General features: G+C 40.4%; 1 protein-coding gene across 3 annotated transcripts; it reads left to right on the top strand.

Moving 5' to 3' along the window:
• The first annotated feature begins 813 nt into the window (after positions 1–813).
• On the top strand, positions 814–8092 carry RWDD3 (RWD domain containing 3). 3 transcript variants are annotated; one of them, XM_054286178.1, is made up of 5 exons: positions 838–898; positions 4998–5143; positions 6084–6562; positions 7212–7327; positions 7426–8092. In XM_054286178.1, exons 2-5 carry the CDS (start codon positions 5122–5124, stop codon positions 7538–7540), a joined length of 732 nt encoding a protein of 243 aa, XP_054142153.1. In that variant the 5' UTR covers positions 838–898; positions 4998–5121; the 3' UTR covers positions 7541–8092. The 3 variants fall into 3 exon arrangements, with proteins under 3 accessions (XP_054142151.1, XP_054142153.1, XP_054142152.1); XM_054286176.1 differs by lacking the exon at positions 4998–5143 and having other exon boundaries at positions 814–898; XM_054286177.1 differs by lacking the exon at positions 838–898 and having other exon boundaries at positions 4176–5143.
• Positions 8093–16191: the final 8099 nt, after the last annotated feature.

The raw sequence follows: 16191 nt of genomic DNA, 5'->3' as shown, positions 1-16191 counted from the left end.
TAGCCACAAAACAAAGAATTTGGGTCGGTCAAGACCAGACAGACCAAGGAACACCATAATTGTGCATGCTCTGATGACGAAGTTGAAAAGTTCAGATGTGAAGAAGACCTTGGAAGCCTTCATCAAAGAGCCCTGACAAATTGGGGAGGCACAAGTGCAGTGCAAAAGAACGGTCTAACAACCACCATATCACACAATGTAAATTAGTTCTGGAGCTTATGTGATGATGTTGTAGTGACACGGTGATACCAAGCAGTACTTACTGCATAAATATACCACAGCACAGACACGGGTGGGTGAGTTAGGGGGAGACAGCCCCCTCACCCCCAGCGCTGCAATAAGCAAACACCTGCCCTATAGACGCTGGTCTGTGGGGATTTATTTCCAGCCTGTCTTTCGGGCATCATAATGGTGCTGTTGGCAATGCACAGCCTCGGTGTGAGGGCTGGTAACGGGTTGTGAAGCCACAGTAGTTAATTATAAGAATTATTTTGTATTCTAGTCACTGTTTGTGCAGGGCTGTGTGTGGCTGTGATCCGTGTACAGCCCAAGGCCGAGCCGGCTCTTCCTCATGTGGGTCAGATCGTCGCACAGCGCTCCGCTGTGAGACAGGGCCGGGCGGACGCAAAGAGGGACAGAGGGACACGGCGCGGGCTCCTCGGGACAGGGCGGACAGAGGGACACGGCGCGGCCCGCACGGAGCGGCCATTTTGTTCCCGTCGCTGCGGCGCGCTCCGGGCCGGCGGCGCCCCCTGGCGGCCATGGTGCAGACCCCGCGGCCGGCAGGGGGCGCGGCGGCGCGCGCCGGCGGCCATGTCGGAGCTGGCTCGGGAGGAGCTGTCGGCGCTCGCCGCCATCTACTGCGAGCCGGGCGCCTGCGAGGTGCTGGCGGCCTCAGGTGATGCGGCCGCGCTCTCTGCCCACAGTCCAGGCTCGCCCGACCAGACCCCGGGAGGAAGCACGGCGGGGCTCAGCCCGGGGCAGCACGGGCGCAGTCGCTCGCTGCTGTCGCTTGTCGCGTGTCCCTGCCCCGCCGGTGTCTGTGCTGGCGGCCGCGCTTGGGGCGCGGAGCCCAGCGGGCCCTGCTCGGTTACAGTCAGGGACCTGCTCGGTGCCCTGCGGCCCAGCGCTGGGAGCGGGCTGGCTGCTCTCTAGGCAGACGAGCAAGTGAATCTTGTACGCGTTAGCAAGCCCAGCTGTTGTCTGGTAATAGCGAGTAGGGTACAGCTGTTGTAGTGTCTAAGAAGCATTGGGTTATCTCTGTATTTTTCTGGGGTAAGCTGACTACCTGGGCACTGTGACGTGCCAGATGTTACTGCTGCTTCAGCAGGATGTTTCGGCTGTAGGTTTTACAGGGTACTGAGGCTGATACTCGTGTCTGCCGTGGGTGGAATGATCAGGTTTGTAGTACTTGCTGCCATTAGCTGCTGGATCCTGTAGACAAGGAGTGCAGTAGATGCCTTCATGGTTTGTGCACCAGCCATGGTGGCCACTGATCAGAACCTAGTATTAAGAGATGGCTTTTTTCAGTCTGTGCTGTATGGTGCTGTGAAGATGCCTCTTCAACAAGGGAGAATAAATCTCAGTAGTTCCAGTGTACAGTAGCAGCTCTGTCAGGCTGAATTGTCACGTAGGATATGCAAGTGTTGGTGTCTAGATCCAGGCCATTAGTAAATTTTGCTTGGTGCCTACCGCAGATGTGACAACCCTTAGATGTTTGTTGGAGAGAGATACACGTGCACATATAAGCCCAGAACATGCTTATGCTGTGTACCACAGGTCCCCGGTGTGTGGGAGTTCTTGCAGGGTTCTGCCCAGCTCCCCAGCACAGCGATGGACAGGGAGCAGCTTCCTGGGGAATGCTGCTGGAGATAGATGCGGTGGTCAGATTTTGTGTGCACATGCATGTATTCAGCCCTAAAGAACTGAGATTGATAAGGAGAGTTTTTTTTACTGTGAGGGTGACTGAGCGCTGGAGGCTGCCAGGAGAGCTTGTGGAGTCTCCCTCACTGGAGATATTCCGAATATCTGCACATTGTCCTGGGCAGTTGTCCTGTTGTAGTGACTGGGCTTGAGAGGAGAGGTTGGATGAAGGCATTAGTGTCTGTAGGGAGCACAATTAACCACAGTAATCTAAAACTACCAATTTTCTATCTAGATACACAACACACCTCCTGCTCCAGTGCAGGCATGTAATTCTGCTATTTAATTATTTTTAATTGGTATTTAGGCTTGTGTTTTTAAAATGTGATTGATGAAATGTTTCAACTGAGCTTTTTTTTTTTTAAGTGAAAATTCCAAGTATGTTATTTTGGGCATAGTTTGAAAAAGCAGTATCCAGGCTTATCAGATGTTAATTTTAAAAAACGTGAGCATATCCGAGCATTGCATATACACATTTGTTCCTCCAAATCTGTTGGAAAATGTAGGCACATTCTTCTCTGTGCTTCATATATGGAAAAATGATTTTGTGTTTATAAGTTACTAGAATCTAAAAGGTTTAAAATCCTTCCTGGACATAAAGTGAGGTGCCACAAGTGCACAATGGAAGTAGACTATTTTATTTATATTGTTATGTGATGTTGGAGGGCCTCTAACCATGTGTTCATGATATGGTAGGATCAGGTATATTTGATTGGTTTACATAGTTCTGCTGGAATTTAAAAGATTATTTTACAACAATGTTGATTTGTATTTTTCTTACTTTTGGAATTTACTTGTTGGAGCTGTAGAATCTCTAGTCAGTATACAATTGACTTGCACTCCAGTCATTAGATTACATTTGCTTTAGCTCTTCAAACCATGTAAATTGTCATTGACCAAGGGTGCACAGACATAACTTCCAGGAAGACTGTTATGTTATGCAATCTCTAAGACATTAAGAGTAATTTGTGTGTAGATCCATGGGATCAAAAAGGAGACCATTGGGGATTCATGGTTTTGAGAAATGTAAGAGAATGCTTTTACAGGTCTCTTGGTATGGTAAGAACTTTGGCTTTGTGGAATTTAACAAAGAAGTATTTAGAATGTAAAATGTATTTTTATCAAAACCAATGTGTGGATGAATTTAAATAAACTAATTACAGTGTATCTTTTTTACCTTACATATCTATTTGCAAAGATTAGTGTTACAGATAGAAATCCATAATTTAATTGTTAATCTGTTCTCTTTTGGTCTGTTCACCAAGCTTGCTATAAAAATATATTTAGATATTCTGAGCTTGTACGTTACTAGGTGCCATTTTCTGAATTTAAAAATAGACTGCATGTGTTGCATAAAATGCCTTTGGGCAGGAGAGGAGGGGGATATCTGTCTGGTTGACATGGAACATAAGAAAAAATCTGAAGTATGCTAGAGCTAAATATACTGATAAGCATGCAGCTATGGGGGGAAATGAGTTAAAATGTATTGAGTTTGGTCTGATTAGCACATTAAATGCCAGCAGAACAGTCATACCCAAGCTTTTATTTCAGAAATAATCATCATGTTGCTGTGAAGACAACTCGGCCCTTGTAGCATGTGCAAACAAAGGAAATATTTCTTTGGAGCCAGGTTGCGCGGGGCGCCGCTGCTTTGCTCTTTGTTCTGCCACTGTCTGCAGCGCTGGTGCAGAAAATGGATGCTGCAAGGTTTAGTTAAACTTAGATGCTGTAGCCCTGCAAAGGTTTTGAACTGATTCTGCTTTCTAAAAAAGTAAAGTCTGAAGCAGATGTAAATGAGCACGGCTGGGCTTTTCCTGATGGCTCAGGGTGATACACCTTGGGATGCGAGGCTGGTCTGCCTCCTTCAGATTAGCTCATCATAGGAGAGGTGTGAGATTTTTGCAGGTTTAAGAATAAGATCACTGCAGCAGGAGGCCCTGGCCTGTCTGTCCCTCTGTTCCTTCTGAGTTGGTGAGGTCTGTTGTGACAAGCTAGTGGAAAAATCCTAGGAGGATTATCAGAAAGGTAACATGTATTTCTGTCACTGTAATTAAGCTGTGCATTTTAAAATCTCGTGGCAACATAGTTGAAAACAAAGTGATTCTCAGGCAGGATTTCAATAGTGCTGGCCCCATTCAGGCAGGTGCCAGGTGGGGCTGCCCTGAGTGGGGGCAGCTGAGGGACGTGGGGCAGCAGCGCTGTCCAGTGCAGTGGCTGTGCGTGCAGACAGCTCCGTGCTGGCCAGGAGGGTGCTGGGGGCCCCAGGACACGCAGGGCAGGTTTGCTGCCTGTGCCTGTGATGGTGTGTGCTGAGCCTGGTGTAATGGCAGAGGAGCTACCTGCTGCTGGCACCCAGGAAGAAACACTTGTTAGGGCATGAGAAAACAGAAATTAGGAGTGGGATGGCTTGAGGTCCTCCTCAGTAACTGCTGGCCATGTGCAAGGGTCTTCTTCCAAGGCTGGTGTTTTTCTGAGGAATGCATTTGTCTTAAAAGTAGTCTGAAACCTTTGATAGGGACTTGGAGAATAGAAGATAGAGAGTCATTTCCTGTTGTCTGGAAATGACTCTTTTGACGTGTGGTGCCTGTAAATATGGGCACGGTTGGGTGTGATTTCATTGAATTCACTGGAATTGCATCTCTGCTTTCACCACTGGATTTGACTTGGAGACTTCTTCACAGTACTGCTAGAATTTGATTATTGGGTTTGGATGTATGCTGATTTTATTTTGCGACTTCTCTGACCTTAAGAGTTTTTTGTATGACCCAGGAAGGAGGTTTGAAAACAAGCCCTTGGATAAGCTTTCTAAAGTACTTCCGTCTGACCAAGTCACTTTTAGGTTCTTTCACTTTTTAGTAGGTTTCACATATAAAATCATACATTTTATGTGAGAGGCACTGTGAGAGGTTGGTTAGTGGCATCAGTAATACTAATCAAACATAATTCATCTGACTGTCATGTAAAGGAAGGTAAGGTAGAGGGGGAAGAGTGCAAGTCACTTCAAAAGACCTTCTCTGAAGCTCAGCTCTCCTCTAATCTGCCTTTCAAATCTGGCTTCTCCTGCCCTCATAGAGTGAATCAACCTGACATTTTAGCAATTTTTGAAAGAAAAGGAGTGAAGTGTTTAGAATGCATCAAAGGGGTGAAGCAGAGAACATCTGAAGATCATCTTTTGTCTGATTGATACCCTCTTACTTCATGGCAGAGGAGCGAGAGAAAGGTCTTTGTCCGTGCTTTGTACTTTGTCAAGTTTTGTATTGTTTTTCTGTGAAACTTCTAGTTAAGAAGGTTTTATTTCATTAAATGAAATACTTTAATATTAAGCATCTTTGATTATATGATTTATCAGGATGATGTGATCTTCAGCCTTTCCTGCTGCATACTGAGTGTATCCTTTCCACTCTGAAAATAATTCTATTCTTAAGTAGCCCTACAACAGATTTGAGCAGCTATGAAGATAATAAACATGCATTAATATGAGTACATGCATAATTAGATATGTATTATCTAGGGTCAGGTGTCCAACAGAGATGGTTTCCTTATGTCAGTCCAACTGTTGTAGAGGAGTTGGCAGAAAAGATTTAAGTGTATTTTCTCTGCAAGTTGTAGGGGACAAAGAATCTGACTTCTTTCTTTCCAAGTCTCTGCTTAGTGTAGAACTGCTTTTGAATGGTTGTCTTAAATACCTGGTGCAAGTCTGTTTGCCTTGCATTAGTATTGATGTTAGAAGTCTTACAGATTTCCGTAGGAGTAAACTTAGGGCAGTGCTGAGTCTATCCAGAAAAGTCTCTATTTTCAGTTGCCCTTGCTTTTGCTGTTGAGCTGTGGAAGCTGAGTTATGTGTTTGAGAGACAATTCTTTATTACTGACTTGTCTAGACTTTGAAAGAGCCAAAAGGTGTGAATGCTTTTTAGAATGTGTTAATAACTTTTCTTCTACTATGTTATAGAAGTGTTTCATTTCAGGATTCTCTGCAGGTATAGCTTGAGCCATTGGCTGCAAACCCCCACCCTGCAGAAAAAAAAAATCACCCCTTCTTATTTTATAGGAAATGTGAATTATTTGAGTTGAATTGTTAAAGAAAATAACATGATTTAGTGATATGTATGTATTTCAACTTCAATCAAACTATTAATGTTGGGATTTTTTCTATTTTCCAGAGACACATGGAATCTCATTTAGAATTCAAATCAGTGTGAAAGAAGTGCTGGATACAGATGTACTTTTAAAGCTGTTTTTTCATTTACCAGTCAATTACCCATCAACTGTACCAGATATTTCTGTTACCTCAGACCAGCTTACAAGGGCCCAGTGTGTGGATGTGAGAGAGAAATTACTTGAAGAAGCCAAGCAGCATCTTTCTGAGCCCATGGTACACGATCTGATTCTTTGGGTACAGCAGCATCTTAAAGATGTCATTAAGCAATCAGCAACAGTTTGCAATGAAAAAACTACTTTGTCAAAAGGAACAGAAGATGGTATCTGGATGCTCCTTTTGCATTTAGATCACATGAGAGCAAAGGCAAAATATGTGAAAACTGTGGAAAAATGGGCTTCAGATCTAAGGCTGACTGGAAGACTGATGTTCATGGGCAAGATAATATTGATTCTTCTTCAGGGTGACAGGAACAGCATTAAGGTGCAGGAACAATGAATGCTGACTAGTTCTATTGATTTACCACTGAAACCTCTGTGTCTGAATATTTTGTGTGTGTTTTTCTAAGATTAACAATTTTGGAAGCAAATTGATCATTATGAGAGTAGGAAGACCCAGCGACTTTATTCTGTATTTAGGAAAAAGGTGTTCTGTTCTGTCTATATCCCATATCCCTTTGTTTCCTGACCTTAATATGCCTAGATTCAGTTTCCTATATTTCCCTAATGCCGAGAAAGTGGACAAGTTTTTGGTGAGGAATTAGTAACAGACAAATTTCTAACTCATTATTAACTGTCTCTTTCCTTAAAACCACATTGTGCTCCTAGTGCATGCCTGGGCTTTGGAATTCTTGTCTGTACGTGCAAACTCCCACTGCTTTAGATGCGTTTTTATGGTGATGTTGGAGGAGAGTGTTTTGGCTTTTCTAACTCCTGTTCTCTTAATCAGTTAGGCCTGCTTAACTTAAAGCTGATGAATAGAAGCAGTTGTGCACTTTTTGGCATGGGCGCTTTCAAAGTTTGATTGCGGTGTTTTAAAAAAAGAATACATTTTTAGTGAGCTTTTGCATTTGACTAAACTTTGGAAATACTAGGTGACATTTAATATTTTGGGATTTCTTTTTGTCATTTAGGAGTACTTGATTCTTCAGAAAACTTCTAAGGTGGATGTGGACTCAAGTGGAAAGAAATGCAAAGAGAAAATGATGAGGGTACTGTGTGAGACAGAACTACAGTCCCAGCATAAAAGGTATAATTTAGTACTGTTGTGGGTAGAAAAGTAACAGAATTGATAATAACATTCTGACAAATCCAGGCATATTCATGAGTTTCCCTTTTACAATGCAGGTTTCAGATGTTTGAAGTCAAAGAATATTCAGCACTGGAAGAGCTACAAAAGGAATTTGAAACTGCAGGACTTACAACTCTTTTCTCTGAGTTTGTGCCTCCTATCTTAAAGTAAAATTAAAAGAAACCACTGGACCTCTGACCAAAGCGGTAGACTGCAGATGCTGATGGAAGATAAAAGGACTAATGTGGCAAAACAATCTTGAAGCTTTTCTGCAAGAAATACCAGTAGTAGTCATCCTTTTGCAAGAAAAAGGCAATTGATACCTTAAGAACTGATAATTTTTTGACATGCATGTCAAAAAACAATATGATGTTGATTGTAATAATTGCATGGCAAGCATGAGAGACTGGGAAGAAATAATGCTAAAAAATAGTCTTCTAGTCAGACTCTGTTTTATAGTCCCTGTTTTCAGTGCTCTGTTTCCTCTCTCTCATGGTAGAATGTGTCAATAATGGCTTGTTAGAACACATGATTAATTTTGCTTTGGAAGACTGTATGAAGATATTTCCATAAAAACATAGCAAACACACATTTAAATATGTGAGGACAGCATATACTTAATGTCCCTTAGAAGTTCATATGCTAATTTTTCCTTCTCCCTTTAATTGATTACAAACACTAGATGGTTGATTTGAATAAAAAGCTCATGTCACTTGAGGCCTGAAAAAACTTACAAGTGTCTTTTTGAATATTAGTTTTCATTCTAAAATTTATAAAAACACCCACATGGAGGATTTAAATTGATGAAAAGCTGAGGTAGAGCCAATTGTAATATTTTCTTTGGTAGTTTACAGATGTCTTTTTGCACTTTATGTGGTTTTACTGTCTGTGCAGCTTCAGGTATCTTGATTGAATTAAACTGTTGGAGCAGTATATATGCAGACTTTAGTCTTCCATCTTTCAAGGCTTCTGCCAAGTTGTTTTTGTTTGTTTATTTGGGTTTTTTGGATTGGTCACTGGCCTTGGCCAACCTGTAATTTTTTTTTATCAGTAGTTTGTGCTTTATATCTGTATAATGTTACAAATTATATGCATAATTTTATGAATTGTGCAAGTTCTGTTTTCCTAGGGAGGATTGGATACTTATTTATTGTAATTATTATGTATCCTTTGGTTTCTATTTTACCTGAAACCATTCTCTAACAAGACTAGATAAATTATCCAGTAATAAAAATTTTGCAATCATGATTTTCTTAGTAGCTGGCACTGCCATTTGCCATTTCAATTGGCTTTAGCTTGTAGATAAACATGCGCTTTACTGCTCTCTAAAATTCAGTCTCAGAAGCCAAATGTCTCATGTATTCTGTAATTAAACAGATTTGATCAATTCAGTATAAATTAATGTATTTCCATTGTTCTGGGGGAAGACCAGAACTATTTGTTTAGTTCCGAAAGTGTGGTTTGGCAAATCGTTATGTAAGATCTGATTTCCTGTTTCATGCTCAGACCATGAGATCATACCTCTTCCTTTATATATTCTAGAGAAGTAACTAAAGCAGACTAGGAAGATTTTTATATTTTACTCCTTGAGATATCAGCTGCATAAAGGGTTCTGTATTGTTTGAGAGTCTCTGAAGTTTTTCAGGAATTTGGTGATTTTTCTCATATAGTGTGTCTCAAATATATATGTTGCATGTTATTTTATGCACTGATGCAAATTTACTGAGATAGTAGCAAAGTTCTTCTTAGCGAGTATTTCATGTTTATCACATACAGTACTTCAGGCTCAGTAGAAAAGAGACTGGGTTGAACAGATTTTACAAATCTGTTCGATGTTATTTTGAAATTGCTTCCTGAGGGACAGGAAATCTAATTTTCTATCATTTTAAGTGCATGTGAAGATGAATCCTCACTTTTACAAAGAAGAATAAAACACAGAAGTATCTTTAAAATATTAAAATAACATGTATTTTAAATTAGTTTCCAGAGTTGAGCTGTTCTCAGGTGTTGAAAAATTATGTGTCAGTGCAGTATAAAGTTTTGAAAAGCTGCAGAGAGTCTCTCCTTATACTGTGTGACACATCTGACAAATATCAAACTCAAGAAAAGGCCTATGCATGTGCAGCATAAGGAAACATAATCAGTATCTCTCTGCAAAACTGAATTGTTAAGATTTTGCATTGTAAATCTGCTGATTTTAGAAATCAGGTTGAATGGCATTACCTGCTTGTGTGATCTCAAAATGCATGTGACTTCAAAAATAATTGAGCCATAAGTTGTGATCATCTTTCTTGCAAGATTAGATGCAGACTTACTAAAGTTTTCCTCTCTTCTAGAAAAGCCATTTGTGGTGTCAGTGGCTGCCAGTTGCACTTGAATATAAACACATGTATTTTTTGAGTTTTACTGCCTGATACCTTCCTGGTCAACTGCTTGGCCAGAGCTGGCATTGGAACAGCCAATTAAAAAGAAAAAGTTAATAATTGGGTAAGTTGCAGCTGTCTCCTGATGTGCGCTCATCTTCCTGCCAAATGAAGTTGTAAGAAGCTGGATGATTTCTGTGTTTCAGGAGATGGAAAATGCAGTTTTTACATCAGATTTTTACCATAGTTAAATTTGTTACTCACTAGCTCACACTGGACAAATCCACAAGTTCACTGTAGGAAAGGACTACAGTTTATAGCTTGGTTTGATGTGCCTCAGGAAAATCACAAATCTGATCAGCTTGATAGTGTTCAGACAGCAGAGAACATGAGAACTGATGTCAGTCTGATTCTGTTAAAGCAAATGCTTTTGCCTACCTATCAATCAGTCACTTATTTTGAAGGGTAGGAGGATATCTTCTGTTCAGACAAGTAAACAATATTTTTAAAGGCTGTTCTTCTGGAAGGATGTTGCAGCTGTCTGTTAGCTGATGGTTTGTTTGCATTCATTGTAAAAAGAGATGAGCTAGCCTGTGAACCTCTGGGGCACAAAAATCATCAGAATGGGTCCTGTGGTGCATGTTCTGCCTTCCATGGGAGCTGAGGCAGACACAGGAGAACAAAATGCACAGATACAGAAGAATAAGAAGCAAGGGAAAAAATGCATCACTGTGTAAAAAGTTAGTGAAGAGGATGTAACTATTGGAATCTGTCAATTCATTTGCAAGGAAGAAGAAATCCACAAATTAAAGGTGATTTAACAAATTAGAAGCTAACATTCTTGTGGGTGTGATGTTATAAACACTTCTTCAAACAGCATGGTCAGTAAGGCCTTGTTTCCTGTGGCCTTGCTAGTTTCTAAGATATAGCACACATGAAGCCTTCCCTGCAGGAGGTACATTCCTGATGGTGTTCTCCAGGTGGGTTCCCCTGTGCCTGGTATTGATTGTGTATAAATTGGTTATTTCTTGCATAAATCTTTAATGGATGAATGGCATTTTTTCACCTGTTACCTTCTTCATCAAAGTTGTAGGTACTTGGTTTCTTTCAGGTTGTTAACTTTTCATTTTAATTGAAATGACTTAAATTCAGAAGTTCTAGGAAAACTTTGTAATAATAATATGCTTGCTTCTGTATGGACAGCACAGATGTATAATCATAGTTTCCTTTAAAAATCAGGCTAAAATGAAAGATGTTGCAATAGGAATGACAACTTGAAGAATCAAGTTTTTTAGGACAAAAGAGGTTTTTTTGGTCTTTTTGAATACCTTTTTTGGTCTTTTTGAATACCTTGGTATTGGAATATGAATCCCAATATTATCAGTTAGATGGTGCCTGGGCCAGTCTGACCCTCGCTGCTGGGCCAAAGGCAGCAACTGTGGTGTAAATCACCCCAGAGATACCTTGGCTGCTGGAGATTGCAGCTGGGCACTGAGCAAGTCCAGGCTTGTCAGGAACTCCGTTTACCTCAGGAGAGAGAGCTTCTGGCGATGGTGAAGAGAAAAAGGAGAGGATTCCGCTGGAAGGTTTAATGTCCAGAAGTTTATTCCATGGTTACAGAGGCCTGAACGGGAGCAGCTGCTCCAGCAGAATAATGAGCACATGGCCTGATCACCTTTTAAGCTCCCGGGGCAGGGGGAGGGGGGGGGACAGGTGATCACCAACCAGGTGAAAGGGGCGGGGTCTCAAGGGACAAGGGACACCTAGACAGGCCAATGACCCCTGGGCATAGGGGCATCTTTTGAACTTGACCAATCACACGATGCCTTGCTGGAATGTTAAGCAAGGGGGCGAGGGGGAAGGGAGAGGCATATAGGCACACCTGGGAAAGGGACCCAGAAGCTTAAGACACACCGCAACACCTTGGCTTATTGAGTATGAAGAAAACAAAAAATAGGTTGAGGAAACAAGAACAATCCCGAGGAGGGAGATAAATGGAGGACATCAGTATTGGGAATTCACCTGGTTTCCATGCTTAGTCTCAGTAATTCTTCCCTCCACCCCCCCCTAAATTTGCTATTTGATATTACAGGGAGGACAGGACACTGTAAGAACTCATACATGAAAATCCTTGACACAATCAATTAAAAATAAATGAAAGTAGATTTGATTGTTTTGTGGATCAGGCTGATTTTTGTGTTTTTGTAGTTACATCTCGTTTTCCTATAATAAGAGCATTTGTCTCTTACTTCTGGTGTGAATGACCCATAAAACCCACTGAGATGAGCATAAATTATATGCAGAGGTAATGTAATGAGCCTTAAGAAACTTCATAGTGGAAAAAATATTTTGTTTACGTTGTTTCTTTTAAAAATAGTTTAATAAACCCTACATATGGATGATTTAAAGCCTAGTGTCCCTTGATTTGTTTAGCTTTATCTGTGAAAATACAAACATAACCATGCTATAGTACATTTGAAATAAGATGATGAAATGTTGCACTCACTGTATTTCTGCCAGAGTTTGAGACTGAAATTGCTTATATTATGAAATAGTGCAACTGCTGGAATCAACTTTAATATATCTTATAGTAGTACTAAGCATTATCTTCCTGTCTTTTTGTGTATAACACATGCAACACTGGCAGCACTCCGCTATAGTATTATATTTTTAATGTATACTTAATTTTTTGTTATCTTATGCAAGAGTGATGATTGTTTATGTTCTTAATTATAGACATAAATGGAACTTGGAATATGCTGATAGCATTTTGCAGCTATTTTTCTCTGCTATGTTTGTGTATTGGCTTTTATATTAGTTTGTGTTGTCGAACTTCAAAGTATTAATCTGCAGTGAAGAGAACTCGTTAGGGTAACATAAAAATTTGCTTAAAATACATTAATTTAAGGAGTTCTTTGGACTCTAAAGGTGAATCCCTTAATGTCTTGAGTTAATTATGCATTCAGATGCTTTAATTTTATGCTAATAAGGTAGCAACTGCTGCACTTTTGGAATTTTCTTTGTTTCTTAATGTAATAACAGTAATCAGTTTGTATCCTGTGTTACAACATAGCTGATCGTGGAATTGAGGGAATATTTTATTAGTATTTCCCACTGTAAATATCTCTGATTCTTTACACGTATACATTATTATCTATTGTAACTTGAATGCAAAGCATTGTTTTAGGATGAGACTTGTTACAAAACAGCTCTGCATGAGAACATTAACTCTACTTTGTGCTGCTTTTCCTATTGTCAGCTTTTACATTCCTATGTATCAGCTATGGGAGGCTGTCCAAGGATCAGTTTTCTGGAGCTGAGCTTAACAGGCCAACCCAGTGTGTCGCACTAGATCTCAGTGCCAGCTGGGTGGAGGCAGGCTGCTCTCCAGGCCTTTGTGGGACCACTTTTGATAACATCTAACTGCCACTGAAGGGATTAGCTGGATATTTCTTGAACTTTGTGTAGAGAATCGATGGAATGAATTCCGCCAATGCAGAAGGTGAGTGGTTGGCTGCTGCTTGATCTGAGCTTTACATAGGGAAAGCTCTCTGATACTCCTTTTATGTTAGTGCCACAGAGGGTAATAAGCTAAGTTTACACATGTGCTAATCCCAGGGAACACTGCACAGCAGAATCAGTGCCACGATTTTAAGACTGAAGGTGGTAAACTCAATGTACTTTGACCATTTTTTAGTTGTACTTAGAAAAAAGACCAATGGAAAATGATTTTGTTGGTCTCTGATCAGTCACTCATCTGTAGTGGTATAGAGACAGGGTGCATTTTTATGGTAGATGGTGCTATGACTACCTTTCAGCCAAGATACAGTAAGAAGCAGTTCTTTTATGAAGTAAAATAACTGAGTTGCTTGTGAGAACACTGTCCACGTGAGATGCTGAACAGAAGCTGAGCTGCATGGATTGAGCTGTGCCAGAGGCTGATTTTTATTTGGTGGAAGTGGAGGTGTTAGAAAGGAACAGACAGCAATAAAAACACTGGTGATGTGGCTCTCAGAGAAGCCAAAAGGAAGGGTTTTTGCATTGATTTCTCTCTGGAAAGAAGTTCTGGAGTATAAGCAAAGTTTCTACTGTATCCAAGCTTCAAGTAGAAATGTCTGAAATAAATATGCAGCTTCATTGTCATTTTCTCTTTTTAGCAGAACCAGCATGTAGAACTGAGAACAAGTAGTGGAAGTTTTCACAAGTATAGAAATGACAAACCTCACTCAAGAGCTGTAGGCTGTCCATGCAGGAATTAGCACAGTTCTTAGAAATTGTCCTCAAATGACTCAGAAATGACAGAGACTCTGTAGAGACGACAAACTCCAAAAGTCTCATGGTTGAAAACCAGGCTGTTGTGTCCCTGAGCAGTTGGGAGGATTGATGGAAGAGGTGCCCAGCAGCTCCCAGGAGCAGATTTTCTACAAAAATTGAGCGTTCTGGAAAGCAAGGGCTAAGGGGCTAACAAATCACTTTTGGGAAAAAAGGTTTTGCTTACATGTGGAATCAGAGAATACAGGTAAGTGTTTAATTTTTACAAGACTTTTTCTGCATTGATACTGTAGACACATGGTATGGAGATTTTAGATGGTCCTTGCTCAAATAGTGTCTAATGTCTTGGGAACCTTATGTATTTCAGTTCCACATCAATTAAGAAGATTCTTGGGTGATATTGGTAGTCAGTGGCATGAAAAGATTTAAGTACTGCAGACCTATTCTGGATCAAGGATTTGCTCTGGAATTAGGAAACAGCTTTTAACTATTAATTAGACAAGGCACATCTAATATGAGCAAAAACAGGAGGGGAAGAAAACTTTTCACTGGAATAACTACAAGAAATCCAGAAAGTCATGTTTCTGAGGTACTGGTGTGGCAAAGGAAAACTTCAGGTTACCCTTGCCCTGACAAGGTGCCAAGTGCTGTAAGCTCATCTAGGTGTGAGGGTGTCAGTCAGAATTTCCGGGCTGCACAGTCAGTGCTGGGCACAGTATTTGTGTCTTCTCTGCCAGCATTGCACCAGATTTCTTTATTTTTTTCACCCCCTTTAATTTTTTAATTTATTTGAAGGAAGCTGCAGAAAGGGAGCTTGCTATGAATTCTGTTCTTACAATACTAAAAGATGCTACAGGTTTCATTCAGACTAATTTTGAAGAAGAAGGGGAATACTTTTTAAAACAAATAAGGCAACGGAGATAAAATCTCAGGAGAAGCTTTTAATTTACATATTTGAGCTGTGAAAAAAAGATGTATCACAAGATGAAGAATCATAAAGCAGAGTGGGAATAAACATGTCCCCCCACTGGTCCAGAGCTGCCGTCTCTCCGAGCTCTGGCAGAAGCTGATGTTAGTGCTCAGCAGAGGAGAACAGGTATTTCTACTCAGTAGTGCCTGATGCTGGCACTAAAGAGCTTTTGGTGCTGGAAGACTGGGGACAGCTAAAGGAAAAGCTTGGAAGCACAGGCAGCATGCTGACAATTTTTAGGGTCTCAGCTTTTGAACAGTCATGAAAGCTGGGCTACTCGCTGTGCGACACGTAATACCCACAGGAGCTCTGGTACTGCCTCTTATTTAAGACAACGAGTCTATTAGAAAAGGTAACAAAATTGAATTTGTGTAATCATTCCCAAAGAGAGGTGATGATTGTAGATGCTGAAGCTGTTCAGTACTGGAGAGCACTGGTTTTGGAAAAATGGGTAGTTTTCAGGAGTGGGGCAGTGAAAAGCTTAACCGTAGGATTTTTTTTTTACATGGTTCTTAGCTGTGAAAAAGGGAAAAACATTGATTCTTGCTTATGTAATTAGGGAATATTTTTTTCTAGAAATTCATTGCTAAGTTGAAACAAATGAGTTGTGGATAATTGTTTATCAGCAAAAGTTTTACTGCTTTAGGTAGAATGTGAGAGAGTTCTAAGAGAAATTTTAACTGTTAGGTTTCTTATGGATCTGAAGTAGGAATGAGTTACAGCTCCCTAAAAATGTCTTATTAACAGCAAATCATTAAGTAACTGATACAAGCATTAGAAAAATTTCAACTGCTATGGAATAAACAACAGGAAAAAGTTGTGAGTATAACTGCTGTTATTCAGTATTTTTCAGGGACCCTTGGGATTTGCAGCAAGGGGGGGGTCAGAATTTTCTGAATAGTAAGAATTTAATTTTGTTTTCCTTAGCCAGCAAAGAGTTTCCATTTATGCCAGCTTTCTGACATCAGAAAGAAAAGGGATATAATTCTGGAATACCATGAAGGGGTAACAGATTTTAACCGATCTGTAGGTCTCATTCATAAATTTCAAAACCAAACACCATTGAACCCCAGAACAGGGAAAACATTACTTTCATGATAAAATATAGCTGGTGGCAATCTAAAATGATAGCTTTTGGGTTGTGTATATGTATTTGAGAGAGTGTCTGCTCAGGTGTCTTTTGGTTTGGTTTTGTTCTTTTTTTCCTGTTAAAGCCA

This window comes from Melozone crissalis, unplaced genomic scaffold (genome assembly GCF_028551555.1).
Source record: "Melozone crissalis strain CALT ecotype California unplaced genomic scaffold, PUWL_Pcris_2 ptg000045l_1, whole genome shotgun sequence".
Classification (NCBI taxonomy): domain Eukaryota; kingdom Metazoa; phylum Chordata; class Aves; order Passeriformes; family Passerellidae; genus Melozone; species Melozone crissalis.
This window is presented reverse-complemented; position numbering and strand designations above follow the sequence as displayed.

Coding starts and splice junctions, on each gene's coding strand:
- RWDD3 (XM_054286176.1), top strand. CDS start 814: ATGTCGGAGCTGGCTCGGGAGGAGCTGTCGGCGCTCGCCGCCATCTAC. Junction 899..6,083: donor CGAGGTGCTGGCGGCCTCAG/GTGATGCGGCCG, acceptor TCTATTTTCCAG/AGACACATGGAATCTCATTT. Junction 6,563..7,211: donor GTGACAGGAACAGCATTAAG/GTGCAGGAACAA, acceptor TTTGTCATTTAG/GAGTACTTGATTCTTCAGAA.